The 24,079-nt window shown below is 46.2% G+C and overlaps 1 protein-coding gene across 8 annotated transcripts in view; it reads left to right on the top strand.

Moving 5' to 3' along the window:
- The first annotated feature begins 268 nt into the window (after nt 1-268).
- Nucleotides 269-24,079, top strand: part of LOC104913764 (uncharacterized) — a 66,583-nt gene continuing 42,772 nt past the window's right edge. For 5 of the 8 annotated variants that reach the window (XR_014887405.1, XM_031556297.2, XM_085239975.1 and 2 more), the window contains exons 1-8: nt 269-386; nt 2,271-2,362; nt 2,686-2,775; nt 4,057-4,202; nt 12,876-14,850; nt 15,690-15,893; nt 16,658-16,796; nt 23,871-23,967. Coding sequence is in view for 4 of the 8 variants with exons in the window: in XM_031556297.2 (XP_031412157.2) it covers nt 15,763-15,893; nt 16,658-16,796; nt 23,871-23,967 (367 nt within the window). In the remaining 4 variants the exon portion in view is untranslated. Of the gene's footprint in view, nt 387-2,270; nt 2,363-2,685; nt 2,776-4,056; nt 4,203-12,875; nt 14,851-15,689; nt 15,894-16,657; nt 16,797-23,398; nt 23,580-23,870; nt 23,968-24,079 lie in introns of all 8 variants that reach the window. The other 3 variants (XR_014887407.1, XR_014887406.1, XR_014887404.1) reach the window with 2 other exon arrangements.

Here is a 24,079-nt window from a genome sequence, read left to right as displayed (position 1 = left end):
TCCAGCTAGGAACTGAGATTGCATAGAACCTGAGGAAAGACTTTTCTTGTGGTTTTTCTACATGCCAGAGAGAAAGAAGCATGGAATATTTCTTGAGGACCTGGCTTTTGGGGGCGTTTTTAATCTTGTTCTCCAGTGTTAGCCAAATTATCAAAATGTAGGTTCTAAAGTTAGCCAACTTCTGGAAATTTCCTTTCACAAATAACACATTTGGTCATCAAGCTTAGGACTGCTCGTTTTCTTCTTTTTGAAGCTTATTTTTCTGTTACAGGTGCTTGTAGAACCACAGGCTGTGAGCGTGGTATTAGCAAGCATGTGGAACCTTTGTGTCATCTCCAGGGGAGAGCTGAGCCCTGTTGAAGGCAGAGGACAGATGTCATCCAGAGGTGAGGTTAAGTCAGTCCTGGGCACGTTCAGAGCTCCTAACCACAACTGGGCTTGAAACTTTTCTTCCAAAACTTTTCTTTCATTTAAAACAATAATAATAATAAAAAAAAAATTAATGAAATACAAATTTCTCTGGAATGTATTTGCTATTTTCTAAAACCGTCCATGCTCTATCAGTAACTCAAAGCCAGAACATCATGGCTGAACAAAACTGCTTACATTTGAGAGCTTTTCAGTTGAAAAGATGTATGTTTTGGAATTGAAAAAATGAAAGCCTTTTTTATGGCTTTCATTTTTTATGGGAACTTTCTGGAAAATTTCTGACTGGTAAGCTTTTTATTCTCAAAAGCCAAGTACTATTTTCTGAAACAGACGTTTCCACGTTTTTTTTCTCATATATTTTTTCCTCCCTTTTGCTGCTCAGAGCATTTCCCTCGGCTTGCTGAACTCCTGCTTGAAAACCAAACGTGAGATATGAGCGTTGTGCTGTAGGCGCCGTGTTGGGCCTGCTGAGCAATCAGCCAGGTTGACTGATGGCAGCCACAAAAATGGAAGCTCTTTAAAATCATAGAGTGATTAAGGTTGGAAAAGACCTCTAAGGTCATCTAGTCCAATCGTTCACCTGTATGTATGTACATATATACCACCAATACTGCCCACTAACTGTGTCCCTCAGTACCACATCTCCATGTTTCTGGTTCTGGGCCTGTGCTGCTCTGCTCGACCTGGCGGGAGCGGGGCCAGCTCTCACTGTGATTTAATGAGTTTAATTAAACTGCTCTGTGTGGGAAAGGGATTGGTCAGAGGGGTTTGCCGTGGGGGTTGGTTGGTGATGCTTCTTGGCTCAGTTCTCTTGACCATAGTGGTGTTGCACTCAGTCTGATGCAAGTGGGAAGGGGTGGCTTGAAATGTGTTATTTTGATGTCTTTGACACAACAGAATGTGCTCACCTTGCACAGCACAGCAATTTAGACTAATTCTAGTGAAGAAGAGATGGGTTGGTACAAGCTGGCTGCCTGCAAGTGGAAAACAGGCTCTGGAATCATAGAATCATACAATCATTAAGGTTGAAAAGACCACTAAGGTCCAACCATCAATCCCTCACCACCATGCAGCTAAACCGTGTCACTCAATGCAACATTTACCCTTTTCTTGTACACCTCCAGGGATGGTGACTCCACACCTCCCCAGGCAGGCTGTGCCAGTGCATTACCACTCTTTTTGAGAAGAAATTGTTCTTCGTATCCAACCTGATCCTCCCCTGGTGCAGCTTGAGGCCATCACCTCTCATCTTATTGCTGTTACCTGGGAGCAGAGGCTGACCCCCACCTCATCACCTCCTCCTGTAAAGGAGTTGTAGAGGGCGATGAGCTCTCCCCTGAGCCTCCTTCTCTCCAAACTGAGCCATCCCATCCCTCAGCTTCTCCCCATAAGACTTGTGCTCCAGACCCTGCACAGCTCTGTTGCCCTTTTGTTAACTTCTGGGGTCACAGAAGGTGTCAAACACAGCTGGAAAGTAGTGTATGATGATGAGGTGGCACGGCTGGTTCCTTGCATCTCAATGCTCAATGTTTTAAGCTTAATGATAGTATCCTAATGTACATTTTATGTGGAAAAAATAAGTCATTTGTTTATCTACCTCACAGCTTAAAATTCAGTATGGGAAATGTATTTCTTCTCTCTACCTCTGGACATTTAGCTGTTCAATAATAATAGTTAGCATTAAAAGTTCATAACATTTTATCTTTAATAGCAAGACTTTTACCTTTTACCTTGAATATGCTGATAAAATTGCACATTTCATACCTGAGTACAATGCTGATGATGTTAGAAAATGTTAGCCTGTCTTGAACCAAATTATACACTTCTCTCCAAACCTTTAGTTCGTTTCCTCTGCATCAGAGATGGTGAAAAGTAATATAAACACAGGAGAAAGAGAAGAAAGAACAGGCAGAGACGTTGGAAGCAACACGCAGTATGTACATTTGTGTGAAGTGTATTTCAGCTAGAGCAGATGAATGCATGTTAATTCTGCTGCTGCATTATCCCGGTAACTTGTTAGCATTATTCAAATCAGTCTTGTTTTGCTTATGGAAATGTGGGCACAAGAAGGTGTCCTTGTGGGGAAGAGGAGCTCGGTGGGTAGGGGTGGTCTCCCTGGCATGGAGTCCTCAGTAGGGCAGTGCTGAGCAGACAATGTAAGGAAAGCTTGACAAATGTCATTTGTTAGAGCAGAAACAGCAGAAAACCGAGGCCATGAAAAATATAAGCCTCATGCCAATTCTTTATGCTTTGCAGGGATTTCCTGACGGGATATTTCAGGAGCCCTGTCTCTGAGCCCCGCGGCCTGCAGTGGGATGGAGGGCTGAGGATGGGTTTGTTTAATAGGTAAAATGTTTTGTCTAAATCATGAAAAATGGTGAAGGACAGTATAGAATCTGTGCTGTCCCTATTGAGTCTCCATTCATCCTGAGTTGGGTTTAACAAATGCCTCCTTCATGACAGTGCTTGCACAGAGAGCTGTGCATGGTGCTCCAGGATCCTCCCCAGTGGTCATGGAAGGTACATTACCACCATCTCTGTGAGAACCAGCAGCCACTGCCTCTACATGGCAGGAGAGAAGTGTGTTTTAAAGAACAATATTAATAATAATAGCAACATTAAAGTGTGGGGAAGGATTACAAAGGTAATTCCGAGATCTCGCTCACTAATGTAGGCTATTAACAAAAGATAATCACCTTTAAGTTAGTCACCTTTAGCCTCAGAGTAAAATAGAGGAACAATTACTCAATTCAGTACAAAAGGCATTTAAATAGAGATGGATGGACCTCCGGCTCTCTGTTCTTTCTTGGGAAACCAGCCAGGGCCAGATTGTAAGGGGAGGAAAATGCGATGTAAGAAGGGCTGCAATAAGTGAATAACTCCCAGTGTCCTTCTCCCCCTTTTCTCACCCCAGCCAAATGCATTCATTTGGAGCTGAGGAGAAAGGGGAAAAATAGGAGAAATGCGTTGCAAAGCAGTTCTTCACGTTCCTTTTATGAGTGGCACGTGGAGGCTGTGATGCTCCAGGCTGCCATAAGAAGTTGAGGTCTGTGCCCTACGTCACAGCACGTGTTTGTGCTGTTGGAGAGCGCACAGCCAAATGGTGTCAGTGCTGCTGTCGTGTCCCCATCACCTGGTGTTGGTGGCTGAGGAGCAGCCTCTAAGGGATGGAGTGTGGAAATGGTGATGCATCAATAGAGGGAGGGCTCAGGAGTGAAGGAAATTTTTATCAGACGTGGCCTCAGGGCTTATTTTTGTGCCAAGGAAACCTTTTGCTGCTGGAAACAGAAGCCTCTTTCTTTGCAGCAGCTGCTTCGTAATCCCCTCCCTTGTGTTTGCAGCCTGCGTTCTTCCCTCAAAGTGGCCTGTGGTTGCTGGGGTGCAGGGGCTTATTTCTGTAGGGTTGCTTCTGTGCGCTACCTTGCTGCTTAAAAGAGTCGTTGGAGTTTTACACTGAGAAGGAGGAGAGGATAGGGACTCTGGAGACTTGTGTGAGATGCCAGAAGTGATTTTGGAAGGTTATTAGAGCAGCACAGATGAGCGGTTGTAGCCCTTGGTAGTGCCACGTTGACTCACCAGCTCAGTTGGGCATGTCTCTAAAATGCCTGTTGCTTTTTGTTCCTGTAGGCAGAAGCCCTGCAGCCGAGACACTCAGGCTCTGCTCATTGCCCTGGCCTTGCTGCAGCAGGTAGCCAGGCAGCCAGCTGTGTGAGCCTACGGCGCGTGGCTCAGCACAACCTGTGCTCCAGAGGACGTCCAGGAGAGATTAGCAGGTATGAGAAATTACAAACAGAATCAAGTTTTTGGAAATGAAATGGAGAGCTGTTGTGACAGGCATTGTTAGAGGCTGCTAATCCACTGAGCAGAGAGTGGAGAAGCCCCAGTCCAGCCCAGTATAGGGTGGAATAAATTCCCTGTCTCTGTTTTATGTCCTGTCTGCGCAAGCGAGGGGCCTTGTGTGCTCATTCCTGCACTGTTCCCACGTGGCTGTGCTTGGATTGCTGCCTGCTCTGCCTTTATAAACAACATGGTAGGAGCTCAGTGCGTGATTATTCTCAGAGATAGTATCACGGTGTTAGCTCTGGTTACTCATTTTCCACTGCACAGCTCACGTGCAGCTTCCTGCACTGGTGGCTTGTCTGGATCTAGCCTGCACGATGGGGCGGCCCCAAAATCTTGGTTTGTAGTGTAGTTTCTGGGTACAAACCACTGTGACCCAGAGCACAGGCTTGTGTGAAAGCAGGACTGATGGGAGAGGGCCTCAGAAGAACTTGAAGGACATGAGAGAGTCTGCAAATGCCCACCAAGGGACACCTTGTGTGGCAATGGGAGCTGCCACTGACAGACCTCACCCTGCAGCGGTGCATGGAGAGCAGGAGGAGGCAAGGAGCAGCAACCAGGTTTTGCAGGTGGACACCTTGAGGGCAGTGCTGCCAGTTTGGGTTTCCTCCGTGTGTTTGAAGGCACTGCTTCTGTGTGAGACACAGCATTGCTGGAAGCCAAGGAGGTGTGGTGGAGGGCAGGGAAGGGCAGTGGACGCAGGGCTGGGCTGTCTCTGCCCACTGCCCAGCTCAGTAGGTCAGGGAGGGCTGTGCTATCTTGGGATTCCAGCACCATCTGGAAATTCTCTGTTTGTCCATCAGCACCTGCACTGTCACAGAGAGTGAACCTTGGGCTCTGAGCAGAGAGGTAAACATTTAGGACCCAAACCCAGGATGACAATAACCAGAGCAGAAACATTTCCATCCCATTGCAGCTGCTTTAGGCATTTGAAGCCAGAATTTCTCTCTAGGGTTAACAAGGGAGAGCTGCCTGTTCATGGCACTTCACTTTGCCCCATTAAACTCTGCTCGCACACTCTGCCTCTCTCCACCCCCTCCTTCAACTCATGCTCAAGACCCCAGTGGTGAATATCTTGAAAAGGCAGACAAATCGGCTTTGTAAAAAGCAGATTAAATTGACAGTGCATTTATTGCACTCTGATGTTAACCCTTGTGCTGGTCTTGGGCAACCTTCCTGCCCTAGCAACATGTAACAGTGGTGGTGGGATAGATGGCATTGAGTTTGTGTTGGGTGCTGTGTTGGAGAGCCTTTCTTGCCCAGGAGGCTAAATCAGTACTGGAGTGGTTGTTGCCTTCCCTGGTGTGTGAAAATGAGGGGCTGGAGCCAGAGGTCTGGGCAGGGCCTTGTGGATGCTTGGAGACTGTCTGTGGAACGCATCCCACTTGAGAGCAGAATGGGTTCAGGGAAAGAAGAAAAGTGAAGCAGCTGAAAATCAAAAACTTCTCATATTTTGTTCATCTGAAGTCCTGAGTGATGTGTGAACTCTCTTTCAAGAGCTGTCCATGAAAGAGGGCGTATTCCCATGGAAGTTACTCACAGGTTCTTGATCAGCTCAAACGAGCACACCGCCTTCCTGCCGGATAAACCCACTTCGGCTGTAGGCTTGTTGCTGAGATGTGAGGTTCTGTTCTGCTGTCACCAGAGGAGTGAGTTGTGAGAGCTGCGTGGGTGCTGGGCAGCCTTCCTTGGCTCACCAGAAAGGCAGCTTTGCCCTTCACATTCCCCTTTGGTTTGTGATGGGCGAGCCGAAGGAGCTGCAGAGCGAGCAGGGACCTGGGAAGTGTTGGCTCTTTATATTCAGCTGAGCCAAATGAAATAACTGCCCATCTTGTGTTACTCATGTCGTGGTGAAGGAAGAAGTGTTTTCCCCTTTCAGAAGTCCTGGAAGATCAGAGTGGTGCCTTCTCTACACAAGGTGCAAACACATTGGTGTTAACAAGTCCCAGCCCTGGAGGGACCCTTCTTCTCTGGGAGCCAGAACTGTTTGTAAAACTGCTAAGGGACGGCTTGCAGCATTTGTTATTTACCGTGACAGATTGAGCACCACCAACTGCTGGTCACCAAAATACCGTGGATCAAGGCTGCAGCTCAAGAGACAGCTTGGAAGGAGAAAAAGTTAAAAAAATATTAATGCTGAACTTTTTGTTGTGCTTTTGATAGCCTTTACAATTTGTGTTTTTAAGCTGCAGCCACAGAATTTAGAAAAGCATTTGAAAAAAAAAATATCAGAGCTGAGATATTCTTAAAATCACATGTTTCCAGATGCTGCGGACTTGAGAGTAAAGCTCCAGATATAATCCTGAGATTTGGCAGCTCTGTTTGTATCGTATTAAGTGATGGTCTACAGCACTCGTTAATTACTGCAGGCTGAAAAACAGTTCTGCCTCCCGACAGAGGTCTTCTGCTCATTCTCAGCATATAAGTTTTTCCAGTTCTTCTGGGTCAGAGGGAAATATCACTTTCTAAAGAGCGTAGGAACAAAAATATGCAGTGAGGTAACCTCTGAGTTGAGCTTTAACTGTATTTTTATACAACGTAAAACAGTATAATTTTTATTCAGAAAGAGAGATTTGAGTGTAAAGAACAAAAGTGATCTCTCCATAAAGCTATTTCTAAATAATCATACAGGTAATTCTGTCTTTATGTGTTTCTGTGTCCAATCCAGAATCTGTTGGGTGTGGGCAGGTGCTAAGGTTGGTGATCCAGACTCTATTGGTGGATGTATCCAGCACCAACCAATTTACTGACCTGGGCTTTATGCACACACGAGGAGAGGCGATGTTACCTGGCAGGTGTGGCACCAGTCTGAAAACATCTCCTGATGTTTGTTTTCAGACCCTTGGTCAGTCATTCCCCTGCAGTGCTGACCCTTGCTTGTGTCCTCTGAGTTGCTTGTGTAGGTACAGAAGCCTTAGGGGCAGCACCCTCAGTCCCAGGACTGGCCATGGGGCAACCCTGCAAGCCAAGCTGAGCTCCCTCAGCCTGGGCTACAGCAGTTTTTCTTACGCTTTGGATTTTCAGATTAGATCTTCTGTCTGTACTCACTCTTGCTTTTTCCTTTCGTGCGTGCTGCAGCTCAGGACTGGATGCCCGTGGTTTATGGCAGGTTTATGGCAGCTTGAGCTGTGGCACTTGGCCACAGTGGAGATATCGGGTTCTGCTAGAGCTGCTGACCTATGGCTTAGAAACCCAGAGTCACTAAGGCTGGAAAAGAGCTCTGAGGTCATCTAATCCAACTGCCCACCTACCACCAGTATTGCCACTGATCATAAGTACTGCATCTGCCCGTTCCTTGAGCACCTCCAGGGATGGTGACTCCACCACCTCCCTGCACAGCCTGTGCCAATGCTCAGCTGCTCTTTCTGAGAAGAAATTCTTCCTAACATCCAACCTTGCTGCAGAGCTGGTGAGGAGGGCAAGGTGGGGAGTGCTGAGTTCCAGCAAGCTGCCACGCAAACACAAACATCAAAGAGCTGGCATGTGTGCTTTGTGAAGCAGCTTTCTAGGTTTTACTGGGCCATAAAGTACAGCGACGAGGATATAAAAACAAAGCTGTGATGGACTTAGCAGAGCCAAAGCAAGCGGGGCGAGAAATGATGGAAATGAGAAAAATAGCTATGAGCAAGGAACGATGTATCAGTGCTGTGTCAGGAGGAACAGATTTCGGAATAACTGTGAAGAGCATGAAACTGGTTTAGTCGTTAAGAAAAAGAAATATATAGGAAAAGAAAGGTAGAAAAAAAAAAGGGAGAGAGAAATGGAGAAAAAAGCCTGATAAAAATGAATGCAGGAGGAAACTTCAAAGCATAGATTTCCCGACCGCATGACACTGATGTTTTGAAGAGTTGTTCTGTGTGAGATAGCAGCAGTGATTTTAATGAACTTTAAAGAGCAGCATAAATAGGAACAAACAATGAGAGGCGATCGCATTAGCACGCAGCCAGCAGTGAGCTAATTGCCTGAACGGGATTGAAATGGCAGGTTATTATTATTATTATTTTTTTCTGCTTCTAAACCTATTTTTCTATTTGGGCTTAAGAAAACAGAATGAAATAAACTCGAGCATCTCAATTTGGATTTTCAAGGGAACCGAAGGCATGCTTTATTTCCATGATGTGCTTGAGCTGCTGAGCCAAAGGGCAGTGAAATGGGTGTAGCAGAGAAAGGGGGAATCTTTTGTTGGCCTATAAGGGGGGTGGGTGGGTAGATGAATTTATTTTAGCTTGATATACAATCTCTCTCTGATGTTTCAAATGGATTTCACAGTGCGGCCGCATGGGGACTCGGGGGATCAGAAGCATCAGAAATGGGAAAGAACAGGTCACCTTGTAGTGGCAGTGGGTCACCTTATTCTCATCCTGGGCTACAGCAGTTTTTCTTACGCTTTGGATTTTCAGATTAGAGCTTCTGTCTGTACTCAGTCTTGCTTTTTGCTTTCATGCATGCTGCAGCTCAGGGCTGGATGCCCCTGCAGCTGTTGGCAGCAGTGCCTGCAAGAGCCAGCTTTGGTCTGTTTATCAACACCTAGTCTGAGTCAAAAAGTGCTGGGACGTGTTGGCAGAGTCAGACAGTGAGCTTCAGATAGCAATTTCTGGTTCTTGGCCTGAGGATCAGCTTCTTTTCTGACCTCTCCCAAAACTACTGCAATTAAAGGGATGATCTGCAAACTCAGCAAAGTCGTAGATAATGCTCATAGGAACCCTGTTGCAATAATGTAGTTGTAGGAGACAAGAGAGACAAATAATATCATTCATGCCTCCTTCCCTGGCTTGATAATTCACCTGAAAGGAAATTTAGCTGTATCACGGGCCAGATTCACTTTTGAGTTGGACATTTCCAGCCAAAACCCTCTCATCTGTTAGTGGACAGAACCCCATCTGTTGCTTCTGGGGCTGGGTGAAGGGAGCCAGTCCTGCAGGGCTGCAGTGTGGAAAGCCACCTGACCTGTGTAATAAGTGGGCTGTCTGGTTAGAGAAATGTGTGGTCCTCCCAGAACTGCTAAGGAAGTTAATTAAAAATTCTAATCTCTAATTGGTTACGTGACTGGAAAACCAATGTCCTGGTACAGGAGGTGTAGAGTAATACAAATTTGGATTGCAATCACTGCTCTCTCATTCCCAACCTGATACCCCCTGGAGGACATCAGTGTTTTGACCACCTCAAGCACTAATGAGCTCATCAGCTCTCCCCAGTTCCCATCACCACCCCACTGCCTGTAAGGCAACATTCTTCAGCCTGAGGAAGAAGTTTACCCCGTGGCACTGCTCGCAGTTGCCCTGCAGTGCAGCAGCTTGCCCCTTGCCATGCTGGCTCTCCCTGGGCAAGGTGCTTGCCATAACCTCCTCAGATCGCTTGCCAAAGCCCAGCAGCTGAAGGAGGAATCATCTGGCTGATATGTAAATCACAGCTCTGGTCGTGGGCAGAAGGATCTGGAGAGAACCCAGTCCAACCCCAGCAGCTCTTCCAGCTGCCGTCCCATCACTGTTTTCTTTATCCGATTGAATGGCAGTGTGCATTCAGAGCTCCCTGCCAAAACCAGCCTTCAGTAGGAAGATGATTAATACTCATTTGACTCCATATTTGTTTTAAATTAAAATTCTGGAGGAGTCTGGTTGCCTATTCTGTTTATTCTGCCACATCGTGAGCAGAACTGGCCCAAGATGGACATTTCTGAGCTGCTCAGATGGCCACATAGCAGAGCAATTACAATTATCAGCATTGAGATTAAGGGCTTTGGGCTGAGAAAAGAGGGAATGGGGGAAGAAAGAAGCAGGAGGAGGGCAGAGGAAGAGAGAAAAAAGGTTCAGTACATTCCCTTGCCAGCTAGAGGCAGCTTGCCTTTTGCAGCCCGTTAGCTCCTGCTGCCTGCCTTGTTTTTAGAGCCCACGGGCTCAGATGAGAAGTTGTTCAGTGCATGGTTTGGTGCAGAAGGGAGGCCCCATGATCTTGCCAACTTGCAGAAGCCAGCCTGAGCTGAATGCTTGCTTCAGGTTGCTGAAGGTTCAGCAAATGTGAAGCCTCAAGCAGCACTGCTTGGGGAAGGTTTCGTGGGTCAGTCTGTTCCTTCTGACAGCACTGAATGGTGCTTTCCTGAGCCAGGCGCTCAGGCTGTGAGTGCCAAACTCCTGCTGCACTCAATAGCTGTGCCTGGGGGTGTGCTCTGGGTTTTCCCCCTCATGCCAGCAATGAGGATTAAGTTTGGTGTGGGTTTATTGGTAAGGACCAGCACCTTTCCTGCAGGTCTGAGCGGTGGTGCTGAGCCTTGGCTCTGCTCCTCCTTATCTCAGTGCCATTTGCACTTGTAATACTTGTTCACAAAAAGCTCTGCAGTGTTTTCCCACCTCGATGGCAGTGAGGCAGAAAGGCCTTCCCATGGCGAGAGCTGAGCAGGAGGGATGGCACCATGCAGCCTCACCACAGTGTGTGCCCCAGACAGATGGATCTGTCTGCACAGGGAGGTATTTCTGAGCTTGTGCAAACTTGACTTTACAAAAGCTTGTAAAATTGGCCCCGTTTTCTCAAGGACGACCGCAGGGACACCCCCAATAAAATGCCTGCTCCAAAGTGTAAAAGGCAATGAGGAATTTTTAAGGGAAAAGTTGCTTGAGCTGTTGAACTTAGCTGGAGAGTGTTATTTCTGCTGTCCTCAGCCCAGAAAGGGGTAGGTCATTGTAGGTATAAATTAAAGAAAAAATGTTCCTGGAGGCCAATTTTTCACCTGTAAAATCTCATCTCAAATCATTAAAGTTAGGCAAAGCTGTGCAAGCGAGGGCAATAAGCATTCAGCGGCTTTAAAACTCGATAGCGTGCTGCAGGTATTCACAGGCACTTACACCAAAATAACAACTTTCTGAGATTATTAAGAGGATTGATGATGGGAATAGGCCAGAACTGAAGTTCTTGCCTGGTGTGCATTGGATTCCCTTCCATTTCATGGTCACCCACTATTTTTTTGAGACATCCGATCAGTGCTGTCAAGTATTCCGTGGGTAGATGGGACAAGCCAGGGTAAGGATGTGCTATCAGATTTTTGGGCTGCTCCTGAAAAGCACTCCAGAGTTCACTGCCATTAGCATCTGGGGACTCGTCATCAGCGATGGAATAAGCCAGATAGATGGCAAAATTCAAAACGTTTTTGGTTTGGACCTTTGAGATCTGGAGCTCTGCTATGGAGTGCCAAAGCAAAGCTGTCCCAAAATTGACCTGAAGCAACGTCTTGTAATTTCTGCTGTAGTTCTGCAAGTTCAGGCCAGAGAAGTTTTCATTTGCTACACAGCCTGTGTTTGGTTTAGTTGGTTTTTTTTTTTTTCCCTCCAAAAAGCAAACTGTGAAATTAATATTGAACCTCATGAATTCGAAATACTTTATTGTTTCCTATTTTGCAGTCATGAGGTTCCTTTTTGCCCCATGAAAGTGGGGTCCGTTATCTGGTCCAAACAAAGCAGTCCTGCATTATTCTGTTAGCAAAAACATAATCGTGAAGTGAGCTGAAATCAGATTTTCTTCAGTGGATTACCGAGAGGCAAATTTAAAATGATATTGCAAATAATACCTCATAATTACAATGTGAATGATGAGCTCCCTTAATCATGCCTCGCAGCGATGTTTGTTAATAAGAAAACAATGCAGAGTAGTGTTGTGACATTTTTCTCATTATTTTTAATGCAGCCCTCAGTTTTCAGGCCACATTTTCAGCTGGAGCAAATAGCCTCCATCGCCTCCAATACAAATAGGCTGCTTTACACCAGCCAAGTCTCTGACCTGGTTTTGCTTTAAAAAAAGGCTCTTTACCCCCAAAAGTAGGGAAGGAGAGCAGACCTGTGGAATTCTGGTTCATTTCAATTAAAACCCTTTGCATTAATCATGTATTTGACGTGCTAAATGTTCCTAATTAACATCCAGCTTTAAACCACATGTGCTTCAGCCTGTGTTCAAACGATGGAGCTGCACAGGTAACATCAGGAAAACCATGAGCAGATGGCAGAGCACAGCTGAACTGAAATTTGGGTGAGGTGTTTGTCCATGTTAAGCAAAGCTGAAGCCTGAGCAGCAGTAGTGACGCGGGGCAGGGCTGTGTCCAGCACAGTGGGGATGTGAGCATGTCCTACTGTTTGGGTGCCAGCACCGGAGTCCTGGGCTGGAGGAAGGATCGTAGAATCACAGAATGGCCTGGTTTGCAAGGGACCACAGTGATCATCTGGTTCCAACCCCCTGCTGTGTGCAGGTCACCAACCAGCAGACCAGGCTGCCCAGAGCCACATCCAGCCTGGCCTTGAATGCCTGCAAGGATGGGGCATCCACAGCCTCCTTGGGCAACCTGTTCCAGTGCCTCACCACCCTCTGTGTGGAAAAACTTCCTCCTAATATCCAACCTAAACCTCCCCTGTCTCAGTTTAAAACCATTCCCCTTGTTCTATCACTATCCACCCTTGTAAACAGATGCTCATGGCCAGCGTTGATTGTAACGGCTGCCAGTGCTGTGTGTTCTGAGTAGCCAGGAATGGGAGCAGTGACATCAGCAAGGGTGGATTTGTGATTATTTTTTTGGGAACTGCTGAATTTGCCCCCTCCCAGCTCACCTTCATACCGTTTGCCTCCATCAGGTGCGTGGCTTCATCGGGCATCCGGAGGCGAGGTCTGCCGTGCTTCCTTTTAATGCTTTTAGTGCCATTCCTGGAACTGCAGCGTCTGGGGAAAAGCATTCAAAACTGCACATCATTAGCATGCTGAAGAGGAGGTAATGTATGTAAAGCATTTGACCTCCCTCTGGCTCCTGTGGCCGGGACAAATTCTGATCTCATTTGCAGCAGTGCAGATTCTGAGTATCTACATTAAGCACATTAAGTTCAGTGGAGTTACTCTGAATTTATACTGCCGCACCTGGTAAATGGGAGATGTCACTAACAGCCTTTTTGTGACCCAAGGGAAGGAAGTAATGAAGGCAACCTGCAAATGAGGGGATGAAAACAGTTCCCGACAACAGGACTTCTGCTAGGGTGTGAAATTTATTGGGAGCTGCTGCGTGCTCAGCGTTTTTTAAAGCCAGCTCACGCTTCGGGTGCTGAAGTATGGAATTAGGAGCCTTAGAGTAGGCACTGAGATTTAAAAACATGTCAAAGGTTACCTGGGACCCACCTGAAGAAAAGGAGAGTGGTTTGAGAGAAGTTGAAGGATGGGGAAGGGAAAATTTTTCATTTCTTGTTTTCATTCCTTTTTCTAAGAGGGAAGAGAAGAAGGTGGGGAAGAGTTTAAAAACAAAACCAGAAGAGGAGGGAGTGGAATCTAAAGCCTGTTTCACGCAAAATTAGTTGAAGGGATTAAATATCCCACAGAATAACGATTGCCACATTTTTTATTCTCTCCCTGGATGAGTAAAACACCCGTGAAACATCCACCATGCATTTCCGTTCAGCTAATCCCTGCCTGCACACTCCAAATTCAATATCACCAGCTATTCTCGGTGCTAAAGAATCATTTTACTTTTTCCAAGTACACAGAAAATTCGAAACAGCTGGAAACGAAGGATTCCTTTGTGTGCAACCTCTCCATCCTGCGTCTCAGCGAGGAGGAAAACCTGCACTGTGCTGGTGGTGGATGCGATGGAGATGCAGGGAGCCCTACTTGGTGCTGGCTGCTCCTTGGAGCCACGTGTCCCTTCCTTGCTTTTTCTGAGGGAAATACCAGATTTTGACATGCCAGCTTCCTCAGAAGAATAGTTGGTCTGTTGCCTGCACGTGTTGGATGTTAATGATTGGTCTTGAAAATATTTCAGGTTTCAGTGTGGGCTCTCATTCATCCATGTAAGAGGAGACCTGTGGCTCCGGGGTAAGATTGATCCATCTCTCTGGATCCCAGTGTCCCATGGGGTGGAAGGGGGAGGAACTGTTGTGCAGAGGAGGCAGCTCCTCTCCGTGGGAGTCCTTTGGGTTTGGGTCCAAATGGCTGGACATGCACAGTCCCTGCACCGTGTCCCTGCCGTGTGCATCAGTGCTCCCTCCACACTGCTTGGGTCTCATTCCAGATGTACATAAATGACATTTAACATTATTAGTGACAGGATGAAGGGAAGTGGCTTTAAACTGGAAGAGGGTCAATTTAGACTAGATATTAAGAAGAAATTCTTTACTGTGAGGGTAGTGAGACACTGGAACAGGTAGCCCAGAGAGGTTCTGGATGCCACCATGCTGGAAGCACTCGAGGCCAGGCTGGATGGGGCTGTGAGTGACCTGGTCTGGAAGGAGGTGTCCCTGCCTATAGCAGGGTATTGGAACTAGATGATCTTAAAGGTCCCTTCCAACCCAAACCATCCTATGATTCCATGATTATTACATTAATTTGGACAAACCGCCACATATTAGTGGGGGTCCTTACAGGATCCAGTTGTCCAATAGCTTTCACTCACAAACCAGCCACTTTGCATCAGATTCTTAGAAAATCCATACAGGAAGTTGGGATTGTGCACTGGGGTTCTTGTGTGTGCTTTTGTTTTCTGCACAGGAGGAAATCTGTAGCTAATGGGAGATTCCATTTATGAGAAGATTCTAGAGCTCTTCCACCATTCCCTTGCACTGGTCCCAGGTAAGAGGGGTCTGGCTGAAACTGGTGCAGGTGTTTGGGGAGAAAAGATGAAAAATAATTCCTGAGTGCAAATGTAGGAAAGGTTCTGGCTGAGCAGCATGATTCCCATGTCCCGTGGGTTGCCTTGCCTTGTGCTGGTGGAGCACAGCAATGGGAGACGCTCACCTGGTAAAGGAGAGAAATAGGATTAATTTTCAGTAATGAAGTGTATGAAAATTAGTTGATGTTTACCGTATAAGCTTTATTTGATTGGATTTCCACTAAAAGTGAACTTGACAAGCCTAAAATACGGTATTAACAGAAGTGATTCTGTTTGCTCCCTGTGCAGCTTCTGGTGGCTGCTGCCAAAGACCTGCCAGGCTCGGGGCATGGCTGCATTTCTTCCATGTGCTGATTTGTTGGGTCTCGTACTGAGGGACATGTCACAAACCAGCAGCTGCTGATGGGGGAAGGGCTTTGGTGGCTCCTGGGGGCCATCAGTGAGCATTTCACATAATGCTCTCAGAGGTTAGGTGTGACCGGTCCTTTGGATCTTATTCCTGAGCTGATATCATGCACCTCCCTCTCCCTAATTTATTGAAACAGTTTTGTTTCCTTACAAAGAAACAAAAACCAGTTATCAGTGTGGAATAAATGACCACTTACCAACGGCTTTCCAGCATTGAGTTGTTGCATCCCAGGGGTCTGGAGCAGCCCTAAGCACCGAGTCAATGGGCTCCTCCAAGAGGAGGGAGGTTCACATCAGAAAGCAGGGCTGCATGCTGCCTTGAAGGCATTATTACTTCCTCAGGTTGGAGATGCAAACAGTCCAGGCTCTATCACAGGCCCTGTATTTTTAGGAACTGAATTTATGACAAGATGTTTCAAAGCAATCTGTATAAGAAGAAGCAAGTCTGAGGTCCTGCTGTGCCCATGCCAGGAGGTGCCAGGTTCCTTCCGAGCTTATGGCCAGGATTTGGTTTCAGCAGTAATCTGAGGGAAGTGGTTGGCTCTTTCCTGCCTGTGCCTGGCCTACGTCCAGCATCACAAAGGAGAATGAAGAGGTGAGTGGTTGTGACCACTTACATTCTTTCCTTTTTAGTCCTCCTTGTCAATTACCTTGGGTTAGATGAGGTGGCACGAGGGACTGAGCCTCTCCATGTGTGCCAAAGGCATTGTTAGAAGAGCTCTGATGCTGACTGAAGAGACTGAGCTTCTGCTGATCCCAATTAGCTGATTATCCCAAAGGGAATTGGAAATGAAGGTTATCTTTCAACTTGTGATGAGCTTCCAAATAAATATTCAACATGCATTTAAATAAGACAGTTTTATGCATTATTTAAGTATCAATTGATGGGTAGGAGACAAAACACTGCTACAGTGATGCTGAGGTCTGAAAGGCAAGGGTGGAAATCTGGTGAATGAGTCATTAAAGGAGATTGGTATCGCTCGTTTCACTGGATTATTGTTTATACAGTAATCACGAAAAGAATGTTAGCAAGAATTCATTTCTACATTTTGGATTGTTTTGGGGCATTTTGTTTCTTTTGTTGTTTTAAAGCATGAGATGAGCATGGATACACAATGAGTGAGAGGGCTGGGGAAAAGAGGGTCTTGTCCATGGCAGGGTGGTCCAGCCTCCAGCTCAGGTAAAGATGAGGTCTCTTTAGAGCACTGAAGTCTATAGTGCCTGGGTGTAACATTGTCCTTTGGTGGAGTTTAGTACCTGCTTCAGAGAGAATAACCATTTTGTGTCGAGAGCTAAATCTCTGTCCTTGAGCTACATGAGTTTGATTTTCCTCTTGCTCTCAATTCTGGCCCATTTCAGGATGGACTTTGCTGGAGGCAAGAACCTGTCCAAGGTGTGGATCTGCTGCATGTGCTCATCTGGAATTTTTAACGCTGTGAGGCTCAAGGGACATCTTGACTGTTCCTCATTCCATCTCTTGCTGGATTACTTGTCCAAGGTACAGAGAAATGATGTGCCCTAGTCACTTTGAGGAACTGGGGCTCTGCTGTGTGCTCCCTCACAATCTGGTCCCTGTGTTAAGGAGATCTAGTGAGCAGTGGGTTGGATGGAGTCCTCAGACGCATTCACAATAGCTCTTCATTTTCTCATGGCCAGGAAGGATGTGACTGGAGTTGTACAGAGATTCCCAATGGGGCCCCTCCATGGTTCTGGGCCCCCAGGAGTTGACTCCTGGGAGGCTGTTGTGCTGGTGCTGCTTGCCTGCTTGCACCCTCCCCTACGATCTGGGCTGGAAGCTGCTTTGATCTCAGCGTACTTGTTCTTGTATGGGTGGAGGTACAAAAACCTCTGAAACAACCTGATCCCTGTACACCAACCTGTGCAATTACAAAACCCCCAGTACCCTAGGCAGTTGAGAATCCAGCCCCAAATCTGACAGCAGTGCCCAGTTTTGAGCTTTTTTTCTCCTCCCTTATCTTTTCACTCCCCCAGGTTACATGAAACTTTGGTGAGATGCTTTAGTACAGACACATCCCTCCCAGAAACACAGGGCTTGTACCAGCAGTTCAACTGCACTCTGTGTTAACTGAGAGCAGGACCCATCCTGGGAGACACCACTTAGTTGATTAAATAAACCAGCAACCTCTGAGCCAGGAGTGGAAACAAGAGCTAAAGGAGGAGAACGGGCTCTCTCCCTGCTGTGCTTCTGCTCCCTGTGCTTTGGTTCTGCAGCTGCCCAGCGGGGCTGAGCTCCTCCCCGGCTCAGGGTGGGCTCTGTTTTCCCTAACACCCACTGGTATTCCAAATATTATGGTATGCCTTTCTTTTCTTTAAAGAAAAGGTGCTAAAATAAAAACAGGTCTGAAAGAAAAACAGAGGGCCTGTCCTGATTTGTGGTCCTTCCTTTTTCAGCTCTCTCCGTGAACAAATTTATTAAGCTTGTTGGGGTTGTTTGTCTTTCCTCTTATAAAACGTCTTTCCCTCAAAAGGAAAAACTGCCAATGTATTATTAAAGGAAGGTCAGATCCCAGTGCCCTTTTCCCTGTTGATTCAGTGTTTGGAAAGAAAACTTAACGGGTAGTTTCTTTAAAAGGACACTGTTGAGAAGTAAAAACTTGAGTTCAGTTTGCCTTTAGCCTTTAATTTTTCACTTTTCCATCCCTCTTTCATTCAGTGGAACACGACTTGTTTCTGTATATATGTGGTTTCTCAGCCTAATTTCTCTAGCACTGAGTATTTCCACTTGCATTACTTGTAAGAAAGATTGCATCTCCATTATAATTGACGAAACCACCTGCTTTATTAGAAATACAAACAATTGTCAAATGTTGTCACTGATTTTTATGGAGATTGCTTTTAAACACAGCCTTTGCTTTCCACCTAGTGCTGATCCCTTTAATTTGGTGCACATGGTTGTGCTAAGTAATATCTTTTAATGATCTCAGGCATATTGGAAAGGTAGATTTTTCAAAAGAGCTCAGCACCAGAGCTCTGAATAATTGATTTTTTACTTTGGGTTGTTAAACTGAGAAAAAAAAAAATGTTTCTTAATTTCTTTCTGATCCTGCTAAGAGGAGGATTATTTAGCAAAATAAATGGAATGCCTTAAATGTTTCGTTTGATTCATTTTTGCTTCAGCTGCAAGCCCCAGAACCATTTAAATCCCTCTTTAAAAATTAAATGCTGATAATTTTTTGGAACTAATGTACTTGAGAAAGAGAACGAAACATTTCGGGACATCTTCAGAATGGGAGTAGCATTATTTATTTTCCCCAATAAACCCGTTATTTCTCCCTTAAAGAAGCCATGGCCTCAGTCCCACCATGTAGTAGTAACCATGGGAGGGTTCCTTCCCTCCTTCCTAAAAAATCAGCAAAGGAAAAGGGATTCATCTATCAGGTGATTCAATCCTTCTGCCTTTCTTTAACGGCGATGGGGGGAGCACTCTGAAATTTTGTTCTTTCCTGTGTTTCAGGTCAGGAGGACAAACTGTGGTTCTGTGGATGCACTGTGTTAGGCACTGCATGTACTGTGAAATGCTTAAATTCCGGGCTTCCTTGGCTCTTTAGGGAGTACAGATGACAGACTGTTGGAAAGCGATGTGGTTTGTAAATGAAAGGTGTTAACATCCTGAACAATATGTAATTAGTCTGTATGAGCAACCAGGTTCATGTAACTGAGGCTGATGAGCTCCATGAGGGTCCTACTGCTAAGGGTGCTCCGTGCTTGTAAGGCAGTGCAGGTGGATGTTAAACCAGTGCTTCATTGCAGTCTGAGCGGAGTTATTCCATCCCCTTCACCTCAGCCTGATCTGCTATTTCTGCTGGGTACCCTAAAATAGCGTTCTGTTTGGTGCAGGCAGTTCAGCAGTGGGTGAGCAGATTCTTTTAGGGAATATTTAGGCACGAGGTACTCTGAGGCATGACGGAAAGTCTTGAAACACAAGGTGTCATATTTTTATCGCGGGATCTTTCTGTAAGTGTCTGTAAAATGAGAGCTCACTGCTTATTTTGGAAGGAGGACTAACAGTGTTTTTATTATCTCCAAGCACGCTAAGCTGAGTCAGTGTAGTGTAATTAACGAGGCCATCTCCCATTAGGGGACAGCAGTAAGAGCTGTTGCTAATTACTTTGCAGGCGTCAGAGAGGTGTTGCTGCAGCAGGAGCTGGCGGTGCCCTGAAGATGGTGCAGGGAGATGTTGGCTCTTTGCAAGGCTACATCACCACCTTCTTGTATTACCTCTGCAGAACTGCACTGCACGTCCCAGAGAGCTTTGGTGGCTCAGGTAGCGGGTCGGTGCTCACACCAACAGAACCCCCTCCAGTGCTGATGTTTCCTTGCACTGGAGGATCAGTTTTCTGCCTGCACTGAACCTGGGTGCCAAATTTATCTCCAGAGCAAAGAAACGTTTGATGGACAGTTTTGTTCTTGGGGAGGAATGTGTGAGACTGGCAGGTCAGTGCTGATAACCTTACCCAGAGAGCACTGAAACGTGATACACAGCACTGAATAGAGATCAGTCCTGGCCTCCTGCCATGCCAAACACAAGAGAAAATGCTACTGTTTTATAAACTTACCCCAACTTTCCCATGATTGAACTTAAGAATAGAGCAGCCTGGAGGAGCCTCTTTGTTATTCCCTCATCCATTTGTTTAGAGATGTGGACGTAGAGCCGGAAACTCGAAGGCTTTATCTACCTGACCTTCTGAACATCAGGCTATGAAATGTTGTCCATTAACCTCACAGCTGAGCCCACTAACTCACTTCTGGCTGAAACATCTTTGCCACTCTGGGCAGAGCACGCGGTGGATAACCCACCGTTTCTCTTAATAGTTTCTCTTAATGGCTAGACTGTCTCTGTTTAAAGCAGTAATTAGCTCTGCTGCTCCTCTTGTGTCCCTGTTTCATGGTTTGCTGTTGCTTGGAAGCTGCACACAGGAGGTTGCTGCAGGTTGGGAAGGAGGTGACGTGGTGGGTTTGGGTAGAGGGGCACGGTGTATGTAGAAGGTGAGGTGTAAGATTGGGCTCTCAGGAGTAAGGCTGTGTTGTGGTATCTGTAGGTGCGGGGGCTCAGTTTGGGTGTTGGCAGAACTGGGTGAAATCTTCGAGGAATTGCTGGAGGTCCAGAGAGGATGGCAGCTCACTGCTTTGGCTCCAGGGCTGATTCAGCAGCTCCCTGCTCCTGCCTTGGTCAAACTGCTGAAAACTCCAGCATTTCCCCATGCCCTGCCTGCATACGTTACTTTTCCATTTTTGTTGTCACAAGCCCTAAATTCACTCATGAAATCATTCAATTCCTTTTTTGTTTATATGCTTCCTTAGGCTCCATAATTGCAGCTGCTGCTGAGATAACAAAATCTGCTTTGAGACCACCAGTATAGCCCCTGGGAAGCACTGAGCTCCCTCCTGTCAGGATGTGCTATCTGCAGGGCAGCTGAGTCAAGGGCTAGATTTGCCTTGCTCTGAATTGAATAAACACAGCAAGGCACAGCCTGCTTCAGGCTTCTTTAGTACTGCTTTCACCAGCAAGCAGCAGCTTGCTGGGTCCAGCAAGGTGAGCAGTATTTTACTGGGGAAAAACTGTGTGTGAGTGTTCTGACAGGCAGCCTGGCAGCTGGGGGTTGCCTCCTGAGCAGCTTTGGATTGATCGTCTCTGTTTGCAGAGCACATTTTTTCAGGGCTTGTCATATTTAAGGGCGTTGATTTTAATATATTTTCTTTGGACGACGACTCAACAGTAGAGGAGTGGGCTTCAAGGAGGAATGGCATTGATGGGATGTCTTCACTCTGGATGTCAGCGGTATCCAGAGAAGGATTTGTTCACAAAACCTTTCCTTGGACCTCTCCCAAAGCGAGTGCCTAAGGAACGAGTCATTTGCATGGAGAATTGTTGGCTTCCCCAAGGATGGGTGCAGTTTTGAGTGAAACCATCTCAAACAGCTCATGCTACTCAGGGAAGTGGCACAACGGCATGGTAAAGAACAGAATTCTGGGCTGATGGACCCCTAGCATCAGTAAAAGCCTGCTTTGAGGAGCTCTGGAGCCTGCCTTTCCCTTCCTTCTGACATATCCCATTTGGGGCAGGAAGGTGGGGTTTGCAGCTGGAACAGTTTCAGTGGGCGATTCTGGTTGGCAAAGCATGAAGTTTATGACTCTACACATGGGGTGATGACTTTTGTTCTCATTTTGGATATATGTTGGAGGATACCTCAGCTGTAGTGGGACGAGCCAGGGTCTGGAGCTCAGGAAGGCTTAGAGAGCTCAGTGCCTGTGTCTTATTGAGAGAAAGTTAAGAAACAGTGTGATTCCCTGCACCAGGAGAGGATTTCTGATGTGTAACGGATATAAGAAGATCCAGTGGATGGAAATTGAACTCAGGTTGGAAATCAGACAACTGTGGAGCAGCATGGTAATTACCTAGTGGAGCAGCTGCTCAACAAGGGGAGGGGGAAATTCATTCCTGCTTGAATGCCTCACCTTGAACCTGGATATCTTCCTAGAAGAGATGCTGTAGTTCAGCTATGTGTGAGCTGGATAGTATTATGCGCTGATGGGAGAAACAAGCTCAAAAATGGTGTCCTGGATCTTTTCATATACTGGGCAGCTTTCCCTTGTGTTATTGAGCTCACTACAAAAGTAGTTATTTCACAATTGAAAGGCAGTAGCTGCTCTGGGTTCTACAGCCTTTTAAAGTCACTCTAATTGCTATGGGGAGAACTTGATATTGACTCCTTAAATGGGAAGAACTGGTTACCTGTCAGTTTAGAACACTTGAATTTGATGCTGTAAGTAGACGCAATCAGCCTCCCTCCGACATACTGTGGGATAGGTGTGGGAAATGCAGATATCTGCTGTATCACGAAGGGAAATGTGTTCACACTAGATGGAAAACTTGCTTCTTTTAGTTTGTTTTTTTTTGTCATGGAAAACAAAATAACAATGGGACAACCGAAATGTTTCATTTTACCCCCAAAATGTTGCGCTTCATTGCACAGTTCTTTCTGCCATACATTCATCCTCTTTCCTTTACAATCTCAATTTTTAGACAAGCAAACAAAAATGTCACTTGGAGACAAAACAGCGGAAAGTCTGGTTCTGAATACTGGCAGTGTGCTCTGGCTGTCATCTCTGTGCCAGGGATCTCCTCTTTCCCCAGCTGTCCGTGCAGGGAAGGCTGCTTGTGGCTGTGGATGAAGACGTCAGCACAGCTGAGGCAGCGATGCTCACAAGGACATTGATGCTGTGTTTTCTACTGCACACGTTTCAAAGCGTAACTCCGGGAGCGTGGGCATTGTGCTGTGGCCATGCAGGTGCCATCAGTGCACTCAACAGCTGCATGTGTGCCTTGTGGATGTCAGCAAGTGCTGCTCCTCTGCAGCAGGACCATCATTTGAGGAAGCAGAACTCACAGCGAGGAACAAAGTGCCATTTCTGTGCAGCACGTGTAGCGTTCTCCTAAAGACTTAGCTAAGATAAGGTGGAATGGGATGTAAATCACGATCAAATAGCTGTGGCATGATGCTATGTTTTCCCCGTTTCTCTTTGCTGTATTCCTCTCAGTTCATCAGTTTTACGGCAGAGGCTTGGAACAGCTCTGTGCCTGATTCTTGTTAAAAGTTGCTCGCATCTGTTAATGTGGGACAGCTGCTGTGGCTGTCGCAGCATTTCTGGACTGCAGGTCAGTGTAAAGGGATTTGGATAGCACAGTTCCACCTGAAGGGCTGTCTTGCTCATTCTGGTATGCTGGATGACTCCTGCAAGCAGTTCTCCTGAGCTATCACAAGGGTTTGTAATAAATCTTAACGAGGCACTCCTGCTATGATAAATCACTTGTTTCTCTGGTAGGATCTTGGATTGTGGTCTCTATGGAAAATGGGAGGAACCTCAAACCCTGCTTTGAGATGGTTACCTGGCTGTTTACCATCCAGCCAGAAAACATTACAGCAGTCGTCCAAAAGCCTCAGGATACTGTCTGCTGTTTGTAAAAGTCAATGCATGCTTCCTAAGGCAAGCGACTGCTCTTGAAATTAGATGCTTTGTTTTACCCAAGTCCACGAGGTAAAAGGATTCTTCCCTTTCCCTACCTCTTGTGTTAAAAAGGATCCAGAAGGGATTTACAACCGAATCAAGAGAAAAGGTGACCAAGGCAGAAGTGAATCCCACTCACGCAAACATTTTGTTTGGTGTCACTGGGCTGAGATTGGAAAAGGAGTCATCAGTGGCTGTCCTCCTGACGAGCTCAGAAGCTGAAATAAAAACCAAAACAAACTGAAGACCAGAGGTGACCAATTTCCCAAATGTACATGATAGATTAGGCCAGTCGTGCACTTTCACCACAGTCCCTTTTCCCTTCCTTTCCATGTTGCCCTTTCCATGTTACCTATTCTTTGGGGTATTTCCTTATATGATTTTTGCCGTCAGCAGTAAGCAGGCACTTGGAAACGTCCTAATCTGGGAAGATTTCCAGATGGAATGGGCATGCAGTGGGCATGTTCTGAGGGTGTGGGGACATCCACAGGAGCTGTGACAGGTGTGAATTAACATCATTGCTAATTTGCCTTTCTCTCAACAGAGACAGCAGAATTCACTGGTTTCAGTCTGTGGTGTGATGGAAGGCAGATCCTACCAGAAACATCTCTATGTCTTCTGGTTGGCCAAGACACCTACAGGTTAGTTTCTAGTTCAGTAATGCATGACCTCTTGATTAAAACATCTGCATAGTTTGTAACTAAAGAAGAATCCTATGGGATCAAAACTTGCTGAAATATATCTGTGTCTTTA

The sequence above is a fragment of the Meleagris gallopavo genome, chromosome 20, assembly GCF_905368555.1.
Source record: "Meleagris gallopavo chromosome 20, MGAL_WU_HG_1.1, whole genome shotgun sequence".
Classification (NCBI taxonomy): domain Eukaryota; kingdom Metazoa; phylum Chordata; class Aves; order Galliformes; family Phasianidae; genus Meleagris; species Meleagris gallopavo.
The sequence above is the reverse complement of the archived record's forward strand: the minus strand, read 5'-3'. Positions and strand labels throughout refer to the sequence as shown.